The sequence below is a fragment of the Podarcis filfolensis genome (assembly GCF_964270895.1).
Source record: "Podarcis filfolensis genome assembly, chromosome: 2".
NCBI classification, from domain to species: Eukaryota; Metazoa; Chordata; class Lepidosauria; order Squamata; family Lacertidae; genus Podarcis; species Podarcis filfolensis.
The window spans coordinates 95,942,480-95,966,896 of NC_139605.1; the positions used below are offsets into that span (position 1 = coordinate 95,942,480).

The window sequence follows — 24,417 nt, forward strand, 5'->3', positions numbered from 1 at the left end:
ATGGGGCAATAGAACAGGGAATAAGTGATACATGGGGTTTGGGAGGCTGCTAGTGGACACACGAAATGATTCATGGGCTACATACCATTCTTCTGGGGGAAAAGAACTGTTTTGCCAGGGTTGCATCACAGCTGCTTTGTCAATAGAGTGGGCGTGACAGAGTGCAAGGCTAGGTTGGAGGAAGCACCTAGCCTGAATGGAATCTCTTGTCTCCTCTTGCATAAGAGGCTCTAGCCCTGACAATGCAGTGACAGTCTCTGGCCCTGGTGTGCTGACCTTCCCATGACCCTGCAACAAAATGCATATAAAGGAGCTTCCTTGTAGTGGACTGAAGGGAACTTACAGAACAGGGAGGCTGCTGTTGGCAAAGGTGGCTTTAAGTGTAATGCAAAAAGAGAGAGAGAGAGTTGACAATCTCTAGTGGAGTAACGGGCTTGGCAGGGATCAAGAGCACTTGGGGTGTTTTTCCATTTTTGCCCATGACTTTCTCTAAGACCTTGAGTACTGAAGCACCAGTTCACACATGTGGATGCATCTCTAAGTATGTATCATCCATCAGTCAATGATTTTGTCACTCGAAGGTAAATATGTGAATTGCCTCTGCCAAAGGATATTGCATTTATAAGCTCTGTGGAAGTTCTGTACGTAGCATCTGATATGTGGTGGGTGTTGAATGTACATGTGAGAGGACTCATTCAAGGTCTCACTGGGTGGGTGTGAGAGGTGGACAGAAAACATCACCTATGATCATCTACCCCAACTCAGAAAACAAGAATGCAAGATAACCCTTTCTTAGACATTATTGCAGCTTCCATTTTTTAAAATGTTTGTTGCAGCTGTTTTTAACAGATTACTGCTACTGTACCTTATGTACTCACTATTGTTTGGTGTAAGGTAGTGGAGGCCGTCATAGCACAGCAACAAGGGGCTCCCTGAGAGTGGTTTTTGTTGTTGTTGCTGCTGCTGTGTGGTTTGCTTGTTTTGCCTCTTCACATTTAAAAAACAACAACATATTTTATTAATCTTTCAGATACATACAGGACCATAAGATTCAACAAGAAAGAAAACAATACCCCCTAGCCCCTTCTGTAGTAGCCAACAATGAGAGCATCTAGCATGTCTATATGTTTTAAATTTTGTTTGATACTTTATAGTGTTGGCCATGTTGAGAAACTTTGGATGGAAAGATGGGGTACACATTCATAAATGGGAGTTGCTAATTCAGTTAATGTGTTTCAAATTAAACTTGCTTTTGCTCTTATTTTAATCTGGGGAAAACGCCTCCCTACTCCTCTGAAAAGCTGGGAACAGGAACTGACAATATGGCAGAGCATGATCCTCGTCATTCCAGCCCATTTCATGGGAAAGGACTGGTTTCTGCTGCATAATGGTAAACTTGTTTGCCTGTTTGTTTGTTTGTCTGTCTGGTGGGGAGCATACTCCGCAGATCTTCGCTTTGGCCAATATGATATCTGATGCCGAGCATCCAGTTGCCAGTGGCAATTGATAATACCATGCAACCCCGGAAGATGACCCATTGGCGTCTTGAAAGGGCCCAGGAGAATTGCAGGATGCATCCCTGACAGGTGCATCTTGCCATAAATAGCAAAGCTGAGCAAAGGGACCTGGCCTTATAAAAGCCAGGGAGGTGGTTTTAGCTTTCCAAAAAGGAGCCTCCAAGACACAGCCTGAGGAAATTCTGCGGGAGGTAAGTGCTTGCTGTGGATATAGTCAATGCCTAGAGAGAGGCAAGCTAAAGTATTAATATGGTAGTCAGAGGGAGGGGACAGTTAGAGAAAAACTGCTAAGTTTTTTCAAGAGCATTAAGAGTCACACTCAGAAAATCCCTGTGATTAGTGAAAGAGGGAAAGAATGGAACTAGTGGAGGCAGTCAAACAATCCAGTTCTGAGAGCTAGAATAGTTTGAGAGCTTAGTAAACTGGATAGGAATACTAGCTTTGTCGAAGGGATGTTCTACGAACCAAAAAGGTTGTTGGCATTTAATCAAATCAGTGACCCTGGCTGACATGGAACACCTGTGGTGCACAGCATAGGTCGGATGGCTATGGAAAACCAACACATTGAAAAGCTAACATCCCATGGTATTTCAGGCAACAAGTGCTGAAACCACCGATTGAAAGTTGCAATAAAGGAATTGGTGGTGGTATTGCTGTGGAAAGGATAGCCAAGTTATATATTTAAAAAAAGGTAAAGGCAGATGCATACTGATGTTTGCGTGTTTGTTTGTTTGTTTGTTTGTTTGTGAAGGAGGGGATTTTGAAAAGTGGGAGCCAGTTGGCTCTTCATGCTCTATACCCTGATTAATGGCGTACTGTGAATTAGGAGATGGCTCCTGGGTTGCTGTTCCTCTAGCATAAGAGTGGGATGCAACAGCCCATGGACTTTGGTGTAGTGTTATGTCCGATATATATATTGTGGTTTGTTTTGCTCAGTTCAACCCTGATTGGGAAGCCAAGAACAAACTTTGAATTCAGATGAGAAACCACAATCCATAGTTTGGATGTAGTGCTAAGTCAAGGGTCATTCTTTGTTGCTGCTGCTAGGGGAGGAGTAAAGCCATTAGCTATGTTGTTCAGTCCCTGCTCCTGCCAACCTAGCAGTTTAAAAGCACATCAAAGTGCAAGTAGATAAATAGGTACCGCTCCGGCGGTAAGGTAAACAGCGTTTCCATGCGCTACTCTGGTTTTGCCAGAAGTGGCTTAGTCATGCTGGCCACATGACCCGGAAGCTGTCTGCAGACAAACGCCGGCTCCCTCAGCCAGTAAAGCGAGATGAGCACGGCAACCCCAGAGTCATCCGCAACTGGACTTAACGGTCAGGGGAACTTTACCCTTTTTTACCTGTAATGTAAGCCATTAATGATGGCTAATGATGGCTAAATGTGACCCTTAAACAAGGCCTGCGTGTGTGATGCTTTGACTACACCCACATGCTCAGGACTGGAGATGGAACAATCTGCCCATTTCAGATCTCTGTTTCTCCTTTTCCCAGTCTTGGATTCAGTTCTCCACATTTCTACAGCAACCTGCAAATTTTATTTTTAAAAGTCCTCATGAAAATTCTTCAACAATTTTGGGTGAATTTCTTCTAATAAACATGTTTGTATGCAGTTTTGACCAACCTACACATTTTTGCAGGCAATTCCTCCTACTACAAAGCATTTTTGTATGTTATCATCACCAATGTATTCCCTTGTTTGCACGTTTGTCTCCAATCTCATACCCTCCAATATTTATCCGATGAAAACAGGAACATCCTAAGGAAAAGTGGGAAATTCTGGAATCAAATCAGAAACCGAGATGGCTTCTCTAAATCAGGAATGTCTCTGGAAAATAGGGACACTTGAAGGGTCTGCAATCTATGTTTTTTTGTAAACATTGTTTGGTTGGAGAGCTTCATCACAAAATTCGAATAGGTTTTTGCTCCCCTGTGGTTTTAGAAAGTGCAAATCTGATAGATTCGGCTTTAAATGCAAACTGAATTGAATTACTCCCCCTTGCCTACTCAGGACTCCAATGCACAAGCCTGCTCTTGCTGCTACTACAACTTCTGTGCAGTTATTTGGTGCCAACAGTTTGCTAAGTGCAGCCTTTTAAATTAAGACATAGAATAAATTAGAGCCGGTGAGGGGGTGGAAAATGCAGTTTTATTTTTATGGGGGGGAAGACATTTAAATGCTGTATCTGAAAGAACTTGAGGAGAGATGATTGCAAAATGTCAGTGTTGGAAAAGTCCAACTCTCAAACGCTAGAGATAGTTAAGAAAATGTTTCGTGAAGGCAGAGGGCTTCAAAGATGCAAATAGACCAAGGGGCTGGTGGAACATCAAAGACACAAATACAGCAAGCCCCTTTTCTACTTTAGACAAGAGGGCCTCCATGTCATGGCACTTTTTGCAAATGACACTTGAGCCTTTAAATCCCAGAGGGGTAGTAAAATAAGAGGGTAGTCCAGACATGTCTCCAGAAGAGGTGAGAAAGTACAACGCCTACAGAGGGTCTCTCAGCATCCGGGAGTATCCATGGGCAATATTATGGAATGACACCTCCACAGTGCCAGATGGCTTGGCAACCAGCACTAGTGAATATATTTTTGTCCAAATACTGGGATCACACCAGCATCCCCTTACCATGCCTTCTCATGTCCAAATGGATTGCTTCACTATTCTGTTCTGTGAACAGCAAAACAGTCTCTGAGTTAGTTACCTCATATGAAAATGGCTGATCTCCCTGAATGCTCAAAAGTCATGGGAGAAGAACTGCCTTGTCCTTTCCTAAATAAACTCTTGGCAGGCATCGTCCGACAAAACATGGGGAGTCCATTGGGAAAGCTGAGTTATTTAGACTGTGTGTGTAATCCTAGAACTAGTTCACATCACAAGATGTTGCCTTGCGAATATAAGAGTCCCTTAGAGGAGGCAATGGAAGGGTCAAGACGAGCACAAGAGGGGGAGCTTTCTTCAGAGTCCCAGCCAAGCCACAGAAATAAACAAGTCTCCCACTACAGTAATATGGAAGAGTGGGTGTCAGGATATATGTCGTAGAGTTTAAAGAGGAAAGTGTGGAGGACTAAGTGGGGTCAGGACAGGCCTTCAAGTTGTTGTCACCCAAGTGAGGCAAGGAAGCAGAAAATCTTGAGGAGGTCTGAGGCCTACACAACTGGCTGCTAGGCAAGAATTGCCCAATTGCACACTTATGTGTGTTTCCTAGAAGTTCAGGCTCATGAAGCACAATGCACTGCTTCCCTAGCTTCAGGAAAGGACTAAGTTTTGGTTTCAGCTGCATTCAGTTTCATCAGGAGAGTGCTAATACTGGGAAAGACAAGCTACGACAGAGCCTGTTGAAGGACAATAGTACAGGCAACTGTTCGTTTGCTCTGCTAATCTCCAGTTATATCACTGTCATGGAGCACTGCATTTTTTGGGGATTGGGACAGGTTAAGCACATAGCTGTCAACTTTCGGATTTGAAAATAAGGGATCAGCAGCCTCACCTGTCCCGGGGACAGTCTACGGGATATCTAAACATCCAGGATAGCAGCAGGAAGCAGCAGGAAACGGCACTGGAATAAGGGAATTTCCCACCAAAAAAAGGGAAGGTTGACAGCTACGGTTAGGCAATCTTTGCAAGCAACAGGTTTCACACAGAGGCCCACCTTGGTGGGAAAGATTGTTAGGAAACAAAATGATCACATCAGGGTGTGGACACCTTAAGGTTCTTCACGTGTCAGCACATGACTGATCTAGGCTTGCAACATTTCACCCCAATCTAGCCTGGTTGCCCTCTCAGGTCACTGATTTGCAGCCTTCTCACACCTGAAGCCACACTGTATGAAAGTCTATTTCTCATCCAGCTAAGAACAGGAACCCTCTAACACACTGCTCCAATCCCGTTTTTCAAGATGCTCACAGCTAGGTCTAGCTCCATTTGTGCCCTAGCAGTATTTTAAAAATCCCCACAGTATTTCACCAAAGTTGAATGATAGCTTTTACTTTGAAGAACTTGGTGGAATATATATGTAAAACAATTTCGACCCAATGAATTCCTAGGTCATATCAAACTCAGCGAGGCCACGCTAGGAGTGCAATTGGCAACTGGCGTTGGCACGGCTGATTTGCCTGCAGATGCATTCATCCAGAATATTAACTTCTCCTATGGGATGCAACAGTTCACTGTAGGTGTGAATTTGAAATGTGGCCTTGATTAAACCTTTGCAGCATGGGTCAGCAAAGGCAACATCCTTTCTCTACATTGAACAGAACTTAGCTGGGAACTAACATTTGTCTGCATATCTTTTACATAGTAGATCTTTCTATACTGCAACTCCCATCTTCTCTGAGCTACTGCCATTCTGGCTGAGGCTGAAGGGAGTTGGAGCCCACGTTGGCTACCCTTGATCTAACCCAAAAAGGAAAGCTCAGTGTTTTTCCTAACGCTTACAGCCTGGTTTATCCGATATGCTTTCGTGTATACCAAGTGACAGTGATTCTGGGATAGTGTGGCCAACTGGCAGCTCGTGAGCTGCATGCAATTTTATCTGCTCTCTGGAGAACCTGCCAGAGACGTGCCAGAATGGCCCCCCCCCCCGTTTCAGCTGGAAGAAGAATGGGTGGGGGGGGAGCAGGGATTGCCTTTCTGCCTAGGCCTGCTTTCCTATCATGGGATGCAAACGTTGCTTTTATAAGCTCCTGCATCACACCAGCCTACATTCTGCATAATCGAATGTCAACACTTCCACAGTCTACAGACAAACCTCACTCATCATTTCCTAATGGAGAAAAGACCACACCCTCAGGATCGGGCCCTCGGGTTTCCTTTTTCCTTGCTACTGAGAGTGGGAGCCAGCTTTGTCTTTCATCTCCTTTTCAAAAAAAAATGTACCACCAGCCTCCCTTTTTGATCCACTCATGTTCCTTTGTAATCCAGCATTTTGCAGTAGCGTTCTGTTGTTGTTGTTAAATGAAGTGTGCACTGCAGAGTTTGGGAAGTGAGGGTGACTCACCCAGGAGTTAAGCTCGTCTAGCAGACGCTTGGCTGCCAGCGAGGGGGAAAGAGCCAAAGAGGCTGAGCCCAGTCAGCTTGATTGGCAAGATGAGCAGCTAGCTCAGTGCAACAGGATTTACTGGAATTTGAAATCTGCCTGTGGTTTTAGCAGGCGATTGAAAGCTTCCTTCCCTTGGATTAAACGGGAGATAATCTCGGTAAATAGCATGACTCCACCATGTGGGGCTGAATCCAGACGCACACGCATGACTATATCACCCAAGATTCACCTCTGTGAAGGCAAACGGATTCAGAGATGGAGGGAAGATGCTACACGTCCCTCTTCCTGCAAGACAGTATGAACCAGTAGACACAGTGGCTTGTCTTAAGAGTGTAGGAGCAGTTCTGAATGAGTTCCTAAAGATGTTGTCTAGCACAAGCCTTGAGGCAATTAATGGCAATCCTTAATCATCCCTGGCATATGCTTGTCCAGACTTTCCATCAAAGCTGACAATGACAGCAATCACTCAACTCCTCTAAATGATGCATTCAGTTGCCTGTTTGTTCTTCCCCACAGAAGCAGCCTTTCCTGAATATTCTACAGAATATCCATGCAGCTGCAAATTAATCCGGAGGCTCTTTCCCTTTCTCTGTGTGGCAGTGAATAACATCTCTCTTTTAATAATCATGCAATCTACATATGCTCCATTGTCCCTATTTACCAGGGAAAGTACTGGTAGGGTGTTGGGGGGGGGGCAGCGGAGTTGCATCTTTCCCTAGTAAATTTATGTTCTCTTCGGCCTTGGATGGATTTTGGGTGTGTGTGCCCTTTTAAAAAGCTAGCCAGTGTGTACATTATTAAAATTTTGATTCTTCAGGGTTCAGCCCCTCTCCCACAGAATCCAGAAGCCATATATCTTAGGAGGAACAAAAAAATTAATATAAAACAACTGCTCATGGCATCTCCTCAGCAGGGCTGACCTTAGGAATTTTGTAGCCTAAGGACAAAATGGCACCTCCCACATCCCATGTACAAAAGTCGAAGAAGCGGGCAGTTGACAAATACTTCAGCAGGGGTGATGAGACAGAGTTTGACCACTGCCTTGAGGGCAGTAGACTAGCTTAACGAGTGCAAGCCTAGCCATGTGTTGGCCACAGCTCTGTCAACGCTCCACCCACAGCATCTGCTGCCTGAGGCAGTAGCCTTACTCTGCCAAATGACAGGGCTAGCCCTGTCTCTCTCAGTTACAGGGTGGCTGTGTGTTCTTCCTCATGGGGACAGTCCCCTTTTTAAAGGAGTACTATATTTGAAGGGCTGTCCCATCCAAATCCAATTCAAAGATAAAGAAGGGAGAGCAAGATAGAACTGGACTACAGACTGAGCAAGCACATAGGCCACCCCTCACAGTCTTCACCTCTATAGTGACATATATTGTGTTTCTATTTAAATTGTGGTGATTATTCCTAGCTTTGGACCTATATCAGTTCATGCAAATTTTATGCAAGTAAGTGTCCTCTTTTTTGGTGATGCATTTTCCTTTTTTCCGTGATGCACAGGTGGCCACCCTTCCTTAGCTGTAGGGTGATCCTGGCTTCAAAACTTAAGTGTCCACAGTTGGGCCTGGTGAGCATTTAAGGTCCCCAACCCTAATCTGCAGGTTGTCATCAGATTGTATTTTATTCTGATCCTGATTTGATTTTAGGAGGTATTTTAATTGATTGTCTGATTTTATGTTAATGTGTTAAACATTTGATGTTAGCTGCTCTGAGTCTGGTTTTGGCCGGGGAGGGCGGGGTATAAATTATTATTATTACTACTGCTATTATTATTATTATTATTATTATTATTATTAACATACAGTGGTACCTCAGGTTAAGTACTTAATTCATTCCGGAGGTCCGTGCTTAACCTGAAACTGTTCCTAACCTGAAGCACTACTTTAGCTAATGGACCTCCCGCTGCTGCTGTGCCGCCAGAGCACAATTTCTGTTCTCATCCTGAAGCAAAGTTATCAACCCAAGATACTATTTCTGGGTTAGCGGAGTCTGTAACCTGAAGCGTATGCCCAAGGTACTATTTCTGGGTTAGGGGAGTCTGTAACCTGAAGCATATGTAACCTGAAGCATATGTAACCCGAGCTACCACTGTACTAGCAGGGATGGCCCACCCATGAGACAAGGTGAGGCGACTGCCTCAGGTGGCAGGATCCACAGGGACAACATATATGGCCTCCAAGGAATGCGCTATCTGCTGCTGGTGCTGCTGCTGCTGCTGCTGCAGTCGCAGTCACAGCAATGGCTGCGGCACACTCCTTGGAGACTAGATCTGACTCTTCCTCAGCAGCCCCCTCTTGCCACCTCTACAGCAACCTCTTGGCAAATAAGGAGGCATTGCTGGTCTCCTCCCACCCCTAGAGAAGCAATGGTGGAGGCTGCCTTCTGGGGTGGAGCTGCACCCTCCTGGTGTGATTTAGGGCAGGCACCTTTCCCAACCGCAATTGGCCCTTTGATTCCCACTTCAGCCATCTGATTTGACCCCCCTCCCTTTGTTCCTGATGCACTTCTTCCCTCACCCCTTCTTTCCATTTTGTGGTTCGCCTCAGGTGCCAAAACGTATTGGGCTGACCCTGCATGCTAGCAAGCTGAATGCTGACTCGGCCATTAATTTGTACCTCATCCCCCACTCATGCGCGAGATGAGCTACAAGCCTTTAAGAAACAACTGTGTTCTGCATGACCATTCATGCCTTTATTTGTCTGTTCACCACCGTATTAATTTTAGAAAGGAAACAGTGCAAAATTACTCTGGGGATTGCTGGTGGGGGAGAGATTTATTGGTAACATAATAATGTCGGGTGGGGGGGAGGAATCAGTGCATTGCATAGTTGGCTTTCTTGTAAAGTTGCAGAACTTTTAAGAAAAATAATAATCAAGGAGTTTGACAGAGCAGAGGAAAGGAAAGACACAACTGGGCAGAATGCCAAGAGAGTGTTGCTCTTGAAAAAAAAACATTATGTCTTCCTTCACCCTCAACAAAGGGTGTGAGTGGAGGAAGACGAGTCTTGGCTTTTGCACACAAGAGGAAATCGAATTGCCCTTGGGCCCTGCTGTTCACCAGTCCCACCCCTCATTTCTGAACCAGATAACCCTGCAACAACTCTAAATTAGTATACGTAGTTGGTTCCATTGTAAGATTGAACATCCTAAAAAGTATTCTTAAGTTTTATGTTGTTGTTGTTGTTGTTTTTAAAAAAACTACTTTATGATAGCTTTACTGGTTAACTTGTTTCAGAAACGATTGCAAGACAGACTTCCGTGGAGCAAATAAAAATACAGTGGTACCTCGGGTTAAGAACTTAATTCGTTCCAGAGGTCCATTCTTAACCTGAAACTGTTCTTAACCCAAAGCACCACTTTAGCTAATGGGGCCTCCCGCTGCCGCTGCACAATTTCTGTTCTCATCCCGAAGCAAAGTTCTTAACCCGAGGTACTATTTCTGGGTTAGCGGAGTCTGTAACCTGAAGCGTCTGTAACCTGAAGTGTCTGTAACCTGAAGCGTCTGTAACCTGAATTGTCTGTAACCCGAGTTACCACTGTAGCATATAGAGAGGAGCAAAGGAAGCGGCCTTATTCTGAGTAGGACAATCGGGCCATCTAGCTCAGGCCTGCAATTGGCAATGACTCCCCAGAGTTTCAGACAGAAGACTCTCCCAGTCCTACTTGGATATGGCGTGGATTGGAACACTGAGCCATGGGCCTTCCTCGAGGAAAAGACCAAGGAAGAGTACAAGAGACCAGCAGTGGCGGCAGTACAAATCACAAAGCACCTAGTTTAACTGTCTCACCCGCCATGAGGAGAAGGAGTCACTCTGGTCCTCAGTTCCCTCGCCCCACCTGCAATAATGCTGACTTATCTTGCAGGGTTATTGCAAGGAACAGCAACTCAGTAATGCACATGAAGTGCTTTGAACATTTGAAAGTACTGTACAAGTATTAAGCATGCTCATCTTATAGGGCTGTCGTAACGATTGCAAAGATATTTATGTGAAGCACTTTCCACAGTGGAATGTGCTTCATAAACACTGCTTTGAAGCAGTTCCTAAGATTCACCTGCTGCTTTTGAGTTGCTGGGATTTGTTTGGCTTCTTCCTCTTCTCTACCTGCCCCCCCTTCTCTGCAGAGAAGTTGCTTGGAGGAGGTTGTGATGAGACAAGGGGGAACACTCAAGTCAGACTAGCGTTGCTGATGCGTTATGTGTGATACAACTGCATCATCTTACATCCGCACTCCATTTCTTTTGTAGCAACAACGGTATGGCGGACGATTTTACTTGCCAAGTCAAGAAGATGGCCTTGGCCATGGGGGCATCCCTGTCTGACAAGGATATTGACCTGCTGCCTTCAGACATGAGGCATCATGGTAAGGAACAGATTATGGGTGCAAGCCACGGTGCACATCTGCAACAGATGTTTAGATTAGCTCATCTGGAGCAACAAGCGCTCCTCAGTCCCTTACACTGACCTTCAAACACATAACCCAAAGGTTGCATACAGTCCCTCCCCGGATTTTTCCGTGCCCCCCCAATTATTTCAAAAAATATATACTGACTGTTCCCATAGGCCACCCAATGTGATAGATTTTTTAAAATATTGTGTGTGCCTATACCTCTCTCGTAGGTACCTCACTATGATGCTGAATGGCTTTTGTAACCCTCCAGATCCCCAAAATGTGTCTCTTTTAATTGGCCACACCCACCTTTTCACTTTGGGACGCAGGTGGCGCTGTGGGTAAAAGCCTCAGCACCTAGGACTTGCCGATCGAAAGGTCGGTGGTTCGAATCCCCGCTGCGGGGTGCGCTCCCGTTGCTCGGTCCCAGCGCCTGCCAACCTAGCAGTTCGAAAGCGCCCCCTGGTGCAAGTAGATAAATAGTGACTGCTTACTGGCGGGAAGGTAAATGGCGTTTCCGTGCGCTGCGCTGGCTCGCCAGATGCAGCTTTGTCACGCTGGCCACGTGACCCGGAAGTGTCTCCGGACAGCGCTGCCCCCCGGCCTCTTAAGTGAGATGGGCGCACAACCCTAGAGTCGGACACGACTGGCCCGTACGGGCAGGGGTACCTTTACCTTTTACCTTTTCACTTCAGCCATGCCCACCTTGACACATGGTCCTCAGAGGTCAGTGCAGCCTTTGGCCTGAGAAAGATTAGAATAACACTCCTCACAAACCTGAACTCAAAGGGTGGCCAACGGATTAATGAGTATAACAGGGGGTTAATTAATCTACAAGAGATCATCATTAGCATGAACCATACTTCTAAATATATGTAGATCTTGGGTTCAGTGTCTATAGGTTATTTTCCTTTTATTTGCACCTGGCTCAAGCTGCCACCCAAGAAAACTTGGGGCCCCATTTTGGAGGTCTGGGTAGCTGCGCCTTGTATGGGAAGTCAGAGCTCGCTCACCTCACTTCTGTAAAGTCCATCAGCCCCAAAAATCCACCTCACCGTAACAAAGCAGTTTTTGAATTAAAAGCCACCCAATCTGTTGCAGCTTCATTCAACTACGCCAAGTTCTTTGAATATATGCGGCAGTTTCTGACATCAGACGACCGGGAGATACACTTGCGAAAGGCCTTCCAAGTGCTTGACAAGGACGGGAGTGGATTCATTGAGTGGAATGAAATAAAGTAAGAAACCTCTGATGTGAAGTGTTGTCAAGTGCCAGGAGGAGTCAACCTGGGACGACACCCAACATTGGTCAAACTGAGAGTATATTGAAATCAATGTGCTTAACTTTATTGATTTCAATGGGTCTGCTCTGTGTATGACAAGCATTGGGTATCACCCATTCATTCATTCTTCTTACAACACAGAAGAATTTCTACATACACACAATTTTTGAAAGGTTATTTAATCTCTATGGATTACCTTTTTTCAGACTCGAAGCTAAAAAGGATCTCAGGTAGCTGGGCTTGCCTGAGACCTTTAAGTGTTGGTTTGGGAACCAAATGCCCCTCAGTTGCCAGGATTAGGGCTGGGCAATATCTGGTTTTCGACATTGTGATCTATCACCAGCTAAACATCAAAATATACCAGTATATCACAATGTGTGAAATAAGGATGGAGCTATGTAGAGGCATTGGTGGGCTGCACAGTTTTCCCCACATTGTGATTTTTGCATAGCACATGTGTGTGCGCACACACACACACACACACACACACACATCGTGATTTGTGATATATTGCCAGGTCAAAATTATGAAACCAATATCACAATACAGGCTTCAAACCAATTTTGAACGATCTATCGCCCAGCCTTAGCCAGGATAGATATGCAAACTGATGAGACCCAGCACTGAAAAAATACATATTTGTGACCAATGCTTTCCCATAGGTTACACTCCTTTTGGCACACTTTTGGGTGTCAAATTACCCTCCCTGTGGCAACCCACCTGCTGCTTGTCTGTCATTTTTCTTGGACTCAAGAGGGCCAGTTCTGTTCAGAGAGAACTGGGATACGTTACCCGGTCAATCCTCACCCCATGTGTTTGGATGACAAAACACAGGAGAGCCCTGCCTGAAATCATTATTGAAGAAAACGTTTAGGCTCGCTACTCTTATCCTGGCATGTCAGGCTGCACTGCCGAAACCCACTTCTATCTATAATAATGACAAACTCTGTTCTCTATTGCACTTGATAACCTTGGCTAAGACGATGAAGACACATCCTGCATGCTTAACTATAGGCATCCAGGTCTGTCAGCAATTCAGCTTCCCCCTCTCCCCCTTTCTTTTCTTGCTGCAATCCTGTATCCCAAAGCAGGAGAAAAGAGATGTCCCAGAAGAGCAGATGTCTCTGCTACATGAGATGTGGAAAAACAAGCCTACTGTATAGCCTGGAACAGGAACAGGGAACCTGTGGCCGAACAACTGGCGTTGGGACAACAGCTCACATCATCCCTTACCATTAGTTATGGGGCTGATGGAGCCCCAAGTTCCCCATCCCTGAGCTAGAATATCTTGCAAAACAAGAAGCTCCAATTCATAGAACCTTAGATTTGTAGCCCTGGAAGAGATCCCAAGGGTTATCTGGCCCAACCCCCTGCAATGCATTTGTGATACTGGCTCTGCTACTGACTGAAGAGTAATCGCAGAACCACATGCTTCCACTCTCTGAGGCTCAGCTTTTCCCTCCTGCCCTTAGGTACATCTTACAAACAGTGCCCAGCAATATGCCAGTGGTGCCCTTATCAGATGAAGAGGCTGAAGCCATTATCCAAGCAGCTGACACAGATGGGGATGGCCGGATTGATTTTGAAGGTGGGCAGAGAATGTATAATGTCAGTGATGGTGGCATCTCTGGGGTATACAGCACTGGAGGCTCAGAAGCAGAGGGCGCGTAGTCCTATTTAGAACTGGATGGGTCTACCTGCCCAGTTCCCTGTATCCAATACTGTAAGGGGAAAGGCATGTAAGCCTAAGCAAATGCAAAATGTGGCAGAAGAGCTCCTGCTGAGATTCGATCACCACATCTGGAGCTGATCCAAAGGACATCACTAGAACCAGGTACTCAGAAGATAATCGTGGCAAAGTTATGTAAACTGCCAGGGAATACTGTTGGGACAAGTGGCCCTGGAACAGGTGGGAAGTGAGAAGCCTAGAAATAGGCAGTGTTCGTTTTGGATTGCCTTTTGTTGATTGTTGCGTAGTGTCTTGTTTTGTACTTGTTTTGTTTTTAAAACTAATAAAGCATTTTAAAAAAGAGTGTTAGAAAAGCCTAGACTGTGGCCACTTTTGATGGGCACTTTGGTAAGCAATAAGGGTCAAATACATTGCCTGTCTCCCAACCATTACCCCCAAATCCCCTATGCTAGCCTTTTTACATCTCCTAGGCTAGGGCTTACCCACACTTACCTTTTACCCTGCTCTTTCCAGGTCTGCGCTTTAGTGCTCAGTGTCAATTCAGGTTTTCCATGGATTGATATTTGCTCCGATTGAGCTTTAAAGAGCAGGTTTTTGCAGGGAAAGCTCCAGAGCAAAAAGAAAAAAAGGGTGGGTGGGTGGGTGGGTGCTCAGACATGGAGCTTTAAATAGCAGACCATGCCAGGAAGGAGAAGAAGAACGGTAAGCAGAGATAAATAAGCCCCTAGTTTGAGTTTCCCCTCAAGTGATGTCTGCTCACCAACACTGAACTAGTTAATCAATCAATTCAATTTATATCCTGCCCTTTCTCCCAGAGGGGCCCAGGGCATTAATAATATTCAGCTGCTCATGCAGTTGGACTCTGTCTGTAGAACTGGTGGTGGTCCCCAAAATTTATGAACTGGCTTATTAATACTTTTTTTTTTAATGGGAAGGCAAAAAGTTAACGAATAACTGCCTTAAATGCAGCCCCCATCTCAGACACTAAACCTACCTACTTCATCTGCCTGTTTCTATTGCAGAGTTTTCCGATATGGTCACAAAGGAAAAGGTTCCAAAGAAAAAGTAGAAAAGACCAAGAAGAACAGCCTCCCGTTTCCCTACGCAAGAATGCTGTGCTGGGGGTGGGATGATGGAACTTACCTGTCTATGATCATGTTGCACTTTTTGAAAGATCTCTCCTTATTATTAATATTTTTGCAGGATGCAGTGGGTAGGTGCGTGGGGAATCTGCAGCTTGCTGTCAGGGTGTGCTGAGAGAGGCCTCTCTCTCCAAACTGGAAAACCAGCCTGTTAGTCACAAAATGCTACCCAGCCCTTGAATAGGTTTCTTTCCAGGCCCAGGCTACCTGCCCCAGAGCGATTATATCTCCCCTGGCCCGGCAGTGGCAGACTCCAACTATGGCGACGGAGCGAGACCAGCTCTCCAAACTCTTAAAGGGTGATTATGGTTAAGAGGCACGTGCTTCCTCCTTTGTCGCAAGCCATCCTTTGGTCTGTGTTCATCAAATTTAGCTTTGGCCTAGCTGCTCCCCACTTTGCCTGGTAGTAGACTGACTGCTTTTGGTGGGGAAAGGAGAACGGTTTGCCTGCGTTTTTGGACAACAGGACTGAAAGCGAACCGGAAATGCTTGCGCGTGTTTCGCAGCCTGCCCAAATCCTGACGCGATATTTTCTCTCCCCGGACCTTCCTGCTAGCTTTCCAGTTAGGAACCATTAAGAGCCTAGTGGGTTTTGCGCCAAAGGAAAATGCTACTTTTGTCCTTTCCTGTCCAAGGCAAATAAAAGCCTTCTGTTTTAGCTCAGCGGCTACTGCGTCCTCCTTTGTCTTGACTCTTTGCTTTTGATTCACCCTCATTGGGGTCTTGGGCGGGGGGGACAGGACGGGAAAGAAGGAAAGCTAGTGGCAGATCTGCAAACCCCCACAAACTGGGTCTCTGTCCTGTGAGGAAGGGTTCTGCTTCCCTGGGCAAATAGCAGTAGGCCTCATCATCAGCTGAACACCTGCTGCTGCCCACACTGCTGAACCCAGGTGCTTTTTATGTGCCAATTGGGCTAGGATTTCTTCCCAAAGTCACATTCTCACTTCCAGTGGTGTCTGAATTGAGGCTTGTTGGGGCGGAAGGCAGAGAGGCCTACAGGAGGAGGCCTCAGGTTCCTCCCTGCTGAGGGCAACACTGAGACTAAGAAAAAGAAAGCAGATTGCCATTGTCACTCCTGGGCTGGTTGTAAAAAGGCAGGCTGGCTGCGCTTAGCTGGGCACTGCCCTATTTGCCTTAACGGACCAGCCCTACACTGCTAACTTCAGAGGGATCTTCCTCAGAACGGATGAGAGAAATGTGTATATGTGTTGCATTCACTCTCCCTTGCTTGCTCTGATGTCATTGATTATCCACAACGCACCCAGACCCTCCACAACGAACATGCCTTTAAGCTGCACGTTAGATACAAGGACACATTTAACTTCATATCGAGTCTGGCCCTAAAGAATTTGATTTTCATCCTCCTTAACTTTGAGCAGTGCCTACCACAGCTGCAGGGACGCAGGTGGCACTGTGGTCTAAACCACAAAGCCTAGGGCTTGCCAATCAGAAGGTCGGCGGTTCGAATTAGCAGTTACTACCATTAGCAGTTAACTATGCCTGCTATGAGGGACGCGGGTGGCGCTATGGGTTAAACCACAGAGCCTAGGGCTTGCCGATCAGAAGGTCGGCGGTTCGAATCCCCGCGACGGGGTGAGCTCCCGTTGCTCGGTCCCTGCTCCTGCCAACCTAGCAGTTCGAAAGCACGCCAGTGCAAGTAGATAAATAGGTACCGCTCCAGCAGAAAGGTAAACGGTGTTTCCGTGCGCTGCTCTGGTTCACCAGAAGCGACTTAGTCATGCTGGCCACATGACCCAGAAGCTGTCTGCGGACAAATCCCGGCTCCCTCGGCCTATAGAGCGAGATGAGCGCCGCAACCCTAGAGTCATCCGTGACTGGACCTAATGGTCAGGGGTACCTTTACCTTTACTTTACCACAGCTGCATGGGTTGTAGAACCTTAACAGCAGAGCTTTCCATACTTTTCATGTCGGAGACACACTTTTTAGACACGCATCATTTTGCGACACAGTCGTTCAGTTTTACTAGCAAACCGGAGGTTAAACTAACCCCTTTCCAGCCCCCAGAAACAGCATGGCGACATACCTACATGCTGCAGCCGACACACAAACATGTCACGGCACACAGTTTGGAAAGTTCTGCCTTACAGGGTTCATACCCCAGGAGATGCTCCCTGGCTGCTGGGAAGGATCTGAGGATGGCAGAGCAGTGGTGGCAGAGCCAAAGAGTGCCCCTACTTCACCAGAGTGCATCTCAACAGTCATGTGCTCAGAAGAGGGCTGGTTTTTAGCACATGGCCTGAGAGAGGCTGGTTCTGGATGAGAAGGTTCTGCTCTGTCAACTTAGGCAGGGATTCCTCTTTTCTGCCTACAGGCTCTTAGCAAGCTGAAGTAAAGATGATAGAAATCGGCTTGCTTTGGAAAAAAAGAAAAGGCGAATGAACAAGAGACAGATTGCCCATGTGCACTTGAAGCCTCCTCTATCCAGCACAGCTCAGCTTTTTGAGGTTAAGAGAATAGTGCCATCTGGTGGCACCTGTGCTACAGCTGGCTTTTAACACATCCTCCAAAGGTGAAAATCACATGATTGTCGGCAAAGCAGGGCCAGCCTTGCCATTTGGCAGTGAGGCAATACAGCTCAAGTGGCAGGTGCCTGGTTGTATGCTTTGGTTGTGGGGACAGAGCTGTGCATGCCACATAGTTTGCCAGGTTTCTCCATAACTACCCTGCAGAGAACACTTTCCTACCGCTAGTACTGAAATAAAATTCAGGTGCCAGCCCAGTCAGCTTCTGTACATGGTATTGGGGGGGGTGCCATGTTGCTCTTTGCCTCAGGTAGCAAAAAGTATTGGGTGGCAAAGTCACCACAAGTTGAACTTTTTCAGAGGGTTGTTTTGGAGTGTGTTTTTTTTTTTAGCATGGCGACAGGTCCCTGTGAATTCTCATTCACGGACTGGAGTCCTTAATTCCTATTCATATCTGGGAAATCTACACAAAGGGCAATGGCCATGTAACTTCAGTCTTGGTCTTGAGAGGATTCAAAAGACCATGGTTGATTTCCACTGCAGCATACAACATCCATGTTAAAGGATTTGTGGGGTGGTGCAAGAGAATAATCATGCTAACTGGTTACAAGAAAGGATGGACATGACAGAGAAATTGCTATGCTCCCATAGGGATGTTTCAAGGGGTCTGAGAAATCTATTTGTCTCTCCTCGTGGAGCTTATAACCTTAGCAAGAGAAACACTGGACAGAGCAAATCTGTCTTCTGGAATTTACTAGAAATGACAACGCCACTGGAGCAGCCCTCTTGCTTCCAGCCATCTGAAGCTTCACATATACATTGTTTGTTGCCATGGAAATGTGCTACCATAAAGACGATTGAAAATAGCAAACATTTCATTAAGAACCATCACTTTGAATAATGCATCTGAATTCAAAAGATGCCAAGATGTTAGAATTCAATAAACTGTTTCATATACAGTGATGTTTTGACCTGAATCTGATGTCAAGCTACGGCTCTAAATCGCATTAGAAAATATTGCAAAGCTCAGACATATAATGTTCCTGCTGGTTACTAATGCTAGCCTTCTCTCAAACTCCATTGCAACTGTAGGGCTTGGGCCACTCTCCAAGATAAACCCTGCATAATCAGTTATATAATGCAGCTGTATTATTTGTGTCTGAAAGGGGCATTGGCCTAGAAATTAGCTAACTGCAAAGATCAAACGTTGCACAGAGAGAATCAGAAGATTAGTACAAGGGTAAATGCCTGCACAAAATGGCAGCACTCCCCACCTTTCTACACATTCCTACTGAATAGTGTGTACGGTGCTTTTACTAGTTGCCAGAGTTCTGGTTTGTAAGGTTCATCCCCGCAAATTCAAAAGTACCCTGAAGCCAGCAAGTGGACCAGCCATGCTGACTGAGGATGATGTGAATTAGAGTCCAACAACATCTAAAGGACCACCACAGGTTCTCCATCTTTGCACTAGAGCAGGGGTCAGCAACCTTTTTCAGCCGTGGGCCGGTCCACCATCCCTCAGACCTTGTGGTGGGCTGGACTATATTTTTTGGGGGGGGGGGGGATGAACGAATTCCTATGTCCCACAAATAACCCAGAGATGCAATTTAAATAAAAGCACACATTCTACTCATGTAAAATCACCAGGCAGGCCCCACAAATAACCCAGAAAGGCATTTTAAATAAAAAGACACATTCTACTCATGTAAAAACATGCTGATTCCTGGACCGTCCACGGGCCAGATTGAGAAGGCGATTGGGCCAGATCCGGCCCCTGGGCCTTAGTTTACCTACCCCTGCACTAGAGTTACTCAGCACGGATTCATGCAAAAAGGGTAACATGACCAACACATGAAGGTAATCTGGATAAGATGGTAGTTTGGTATTGTTGTCTCTGGAAGTGATAGAAGATCAAGGATTACTTTCTGAGCGACAGCATACCAGCTTCGTATAGGTACATGCATGCAGTCACACCTCTTCCAAAGAGCAGGAATGGGCAGTGTGGCCTCACAGTTTTGTGGAACAACAAATCCTTGAACTCAGGATGCAGTCAGGGATGAATTTTGAACACCGCCCTTTGACATCTAGCATTAGCAGTTACTATGCCTGCTATGAGGGACGCGGGTGGCGCTATGGGTTAAACCACAGAGCCTAGGGCTTGCTGATCAGAAGGTCGGCGGTTCAAATCCCTGTGACGGGGTGAGCTCCCGTTGCTCGGTCCCTGCTCCTGCCAACCTAGCAGTTCAAAAGCACACCAGTGCAAGTAGATCAATAGGTACCGCTCCAGCGGGAAGGTAAACGGCGTTTCCGTGCGCTGCTCTGGCTCGCCAGAAGCGGCTTAGTCATGCTGGCCACATGACCCGGAAGCTGTACACCGGCTCCCTCGGCCAATAAAGCGAGATGAGTGCCGCAACCCCAGAGTCGGTCACGACTGGACCTAATGGTCAGGGGTCCCTTTACCTTTACCTTTATGCCTGCTATGAGCAAACATTTTGGAGCTATTACCTAATAGTGGCCCTAAAAGAGACCATCTATTGAATGCAAAGTCAGGTTAATGTAATCACAAGAACATGCATGTGTATGCAGTTTATAAATGCACACACACACAGCAAGTGAGAAACCAGGATTATTCATGTTAGTGCTTCCAAGCTTTGCATAATTAGAACGGATAACAGCCCTGAACACTGTTTGATCGCTGAATTTCATCAACAATGCAAATAAATTACGGTAATCAGGCTTCTTTCAGGAAAACCTTATGCCTGCAGTCCTGTGCATAATTATTTGAAGTCCCACTAAACTTCATGGGACTTGTCTAAGCTAAATTACACAAGGTTAGGTTGTATCACCCAGGGAATTTCTGACAAAGCAGAAAGGGCATATTTGCATGAGGAACCCCAGCCGAATGCAGTAAATTTTACTACTAAATACACAGTCACTGCTATTGCAGATTCACGTAAATAAACACTTTCGTTCAAGGGCAGACTATTGGATCTGGGCATGTAACTGTCCCAAGTTATCTTGCATATTCCAGCCAGTTGCACCTTACCAGGATCAACTACCTCCATTCTGGATTTGGTAATGACAACGCAACAGATTACAGACTATCATAGTAGGTTATTTGCACCTCATTTATGTGGATTTTAAATATCTTCCTAGAAAGTGACTTGTTGGGGGAGACAGGGACTGGGACTGGCAGTACTGAACTCCACCATCAGTAACCATGCTGTCATTTCTTACAACCATGGATAGCAAGCAAGAAGATAATCACCTCCTTTCTCCCACTCTGCACAAGACTGTTTATTTCCTACTGAATCTGGGCAGAGCAGCACTCTGTGGCCCGTTTGCAAAGAGAATAAATCCCTCCTACTCCTCATTTGAAACAAGAGCTCTTTCTAGAAATGCTTTCCCACACTGGATTTCACATGATTAAATACTTAAAAGCCTGGGTGTTCATGCAGAGCTGGAGCTGTGATTAACACCGCGACTGGCACTGCCATACGCCACACCAGGATGCAGAAGTAGAGGTGCTTCTCTGAGGAGTTTCCAAGCACAGTGGGTGAGCAAAGTGCAAACACAAAGGGCAGCCATTTGCACAAAGCACTTGGGTGACAAGACCCATCAAACAGCAGAACAGAGTTTAATAGGACCAATTTTTTTGCTCTCCAAAAGGATGGGACCTTGAGCCCAGTGTCTCTGAAAAGTATTACGACATTTTTTTCCTAAGCAGAAAATTATTAATGGTCTTCTGAACATGTGTAGAACATCCCCATGTCACGGAAAGCAGTATTTTTAATTTTAAAAATCAATATTCAGTATATTTGGATATATGCAGGATACCTCCATCACAAATGCACTTTATAAGTAACTCCATCTGCTCCTATTTTCCCCTCCCAAACTGAAGAGGGAAAGCAGGAGGAATGTGCATTAGCTTTTCCTTCTCTGACAAAGTCTAGGGAAGAGCTGTAACTCAGTGGAGGAAGAGCATCTGTTTTGCCTAGGCTCCCATCTAATCTCTGGGATTTCCAGGTAGGGTTGGAGGAAAAAACCCTGCCTGAAATCTTGGAGAGCCACTGCCAGTCAGTACTGAGCTAGATGGACCGATGATCTGATCTGAACAGGCAGCTTCCTATATATGTTCTTCTGCTTGATCTGTGGCTACAAGGCCCAGTCTGTTGGGAGCTGCCTGCCGTCCACAGTTGGAACACGAGCTTAAAGTGAGGCCACTCCTCTCTCACTCTCCTTCCATTCCCTTTTACATCACCTGCTGTAGTTAGCAGAAGGAACGCACAACACAGTTACCAATCTGACACAATTACAGTTCAGTAATTTAACAGGAAGCCTACAGATTTCAAAAGCAACTTACTTGGGATACACGGGTGCTTAGGATCTCGAGTCCTTTGCAGCGTTAGCACCTGAGTGGCACACATTCCCAAGCCACCCAAATCCTCTGGGAGGCTCACTCTATATGCAAATAGAACAACACATGGGGTAAACAAGCTTATATGGGACAGGTGTGTGTGGAATGTTTATGCAGGAAAGCCCTTTACCCAGCGTATCTGAATCTCCTTTCCAATACAAAGACATTGGGAGTTGGAGAAAAATCCAATCTTGTATTATGGCTTTAGCCAGGCTAGCTGCAAATAACAAAAGCGGGGGCCATGGAAAGGGGTGACAGGTCTGCTTTCAATGATCTTCCTGTGACTTCACAAGTTTCATTCATTCCCATATTAATGCAAACATTAGGGAGAATAGGAAAAGATGTAAAAGCAAGGCAGTCATGAGGATCGAGCAAGCGTCAGCTTGAGTGTGCATTATCAATACTTTTTTGTACCAGGTTAGGTTTTACTTGAAGCTATCTGAACAATGCAAAAAGATAAATTGAATTCCAGGCACCCACATAAAGTAGACTTTGGGAATAAAACAACAACAACAAAAGATGTCTGCTTCTGCCAAAGACAATTCACTGCAACATACACCTTGGCTGAAATACAGCACTTTGTGACCTGCACGTAGGACATGATAATTCAGACAGCAAGTGGCTTCAGGTATTGTTAGGACTTAAGCCTAGGCCTGATCACAGGTGTACCTGGTAGACAATAGCAAGAAAGACTCTGTGAAAGGGCAGCAGATCTGCAGTGGTCTCAAACACAGGCTCAGAACCCGCCAAATTCTCTTTACAGGCATGTATACTCCAGAAACCAAGGAAAATTTTAGACTGGGCAGATGGATTTTTACAATACAGCTGCCTCTGCCCACCAAGTTACAAATGTGTTATGCTTCATACCCAGCAGCAATAAAAAAAACCTCTGGAGAAGTAATAAAGGGCAAAAGGTAACTAACAACTGGTGAAGAGACATTTGCTTTTAACAAAGTCCCCAGAGTGCTATTGCTGTACCACAGCACTCTGCTGCTGCAGGCAACACAGCTACTTTTCCAGAATTACAGTTGTGCGTCTTTAGATTAAGTAAAACTAATCTGCTGTGTTAAGGAAATAATAGAAGTGAAATGGTTTAGGCAATTGCAATAGGACTTGTATAAATACTTATTAATAGCTAGGGGCTGTGTCCCTGCTCGCTTCACTCATCAATCCCCCCACCTTAAGCCCAAGGTTCCCCTCCCCATCACATGCAACTACAAAACTTGCTTTTCACCTTCCCAAACCCCATTTCTGAATCCACGTCTCTCTTCTGTCACGCAGCCCTGTTTTGCACCCATGTTCATCTTCATCCCCATACTTCCCCACCCTTGTGTGTAACACCCCCCCAAAAAAAAACCACTTCCATGGTAACCTCCTGCAACTAACTCCTCCCACCCACTGCAACTGCTAAATACCCTTTTTAACCTTCTGCCCAGTTAGGAAGCCAACCCACCCTCCCTTCCAGTTTTGCAGACCCTTTCATGCCCCTGCTTTAATCTTCATCCCCATTCAGGTGCCTTCTACTCCCTCCTTTTTTTGCAACCCATTTTCACATCAACCCCCCTTTTCCTACCTCCTCCTCTTTTTTCAACTCGCCCTTGCACACAGATAACCATCTTCATGGCTCCTCCTCTCGTTCTGCAAACCTTTTTGGGATGGTGTATGTTACTACATCTTTTAAGATGTATGAAACCTTCAGAGAAAGCCTGCCAAGTTTGCTCAGTTAAGAGAAGGTTAAGTTCAGATTGCAGGTGTTGTACATATATGGGTGTTTGCTCGTTAATAAAACACCTGTTCTAAATTACTGCATTAAATCTGGAGCTTCCAGTTGAACTCAACTTGTGGTACCAGGGGTGAAATACATGATCTGAAGGAACTTTGAAATATTTGAGGGCTCCACATATGTTTATCTCTCTCACACGTGGCGGCTGCAGAGTAGAAGAGGGAGAATTTTGAGTACAGCAAGAAAGGAGGGACACTGAAAAGAGGGGGAACTGGCTGTTTTAAACAATGGTTTGAGTAATGTGTGGTGAAGGGAAAGTGAGAGGGAAAATGCTCTCAACTACCTCCCACCTGCCTGCGTGTCTTCCTACTTTACAACCAGTTCAGACGGTGGCAAACAGGTCAGCTGACTCCTCCTTAAGTGTTGCCCCTTGTAGAACTTAGCAGGGAAGATGATGGGGACACCATTAGAATTAGTTGGGTTTGGCTGTCATTGGCTCTGGCTCAATCTACTGTTGTGCACCCTGCCTCCTGCCCTACCAGTCCGACACTGGTGCAGACAATACTGGACTAGATGAACTAGTGGTCTAACTTTGTATATAAGGCAGCTTCCCGTGTTACCAATGGTGAATAACGCAGGGCCAAGAATGCAACCAACAGGGGGTCTCCTAAGCAGGCAAGACTAGCTTTAGCAGAGAACAGAGAGGGGTAAAAATCACTGCTAGGCAGACGTC

General features: G+C 45.7%; 1 protein-coding gene across 1 annotated transcript; it reads left to right on the plus strand.

Moving 5' to 3' along the window:
• The first annotated feature begins 1,625 nt into the window (after nt 1-1,625).
• PVALEF (parvalbumin like EF-hand containing) lies at nt 1,626-15,718 on the plus strand. Its single transcript, XM_083599050.1, has 5 exons — nt 1,626-1,708; nt 10,804-10,919; nt 12,048-12,183; nt 13,701-13,816; nt 14,941-15,718. The coding sequence occupies exons 2-5, from the start codon at nt 10,814-10,816 to the stop codon at nt 14,985-14,987; spliced, it is 405 nt and encodes a 134-aa protein (XP_083455176.1). The 5' UTR covers nt 1,626-1,708; nt 10,804-10,813; the 3' UTR covers nt 14,988-15,718.
• The last annotated feature ends 8,699 nt before the right edge of the window (nt 15,719-24,417 follow it).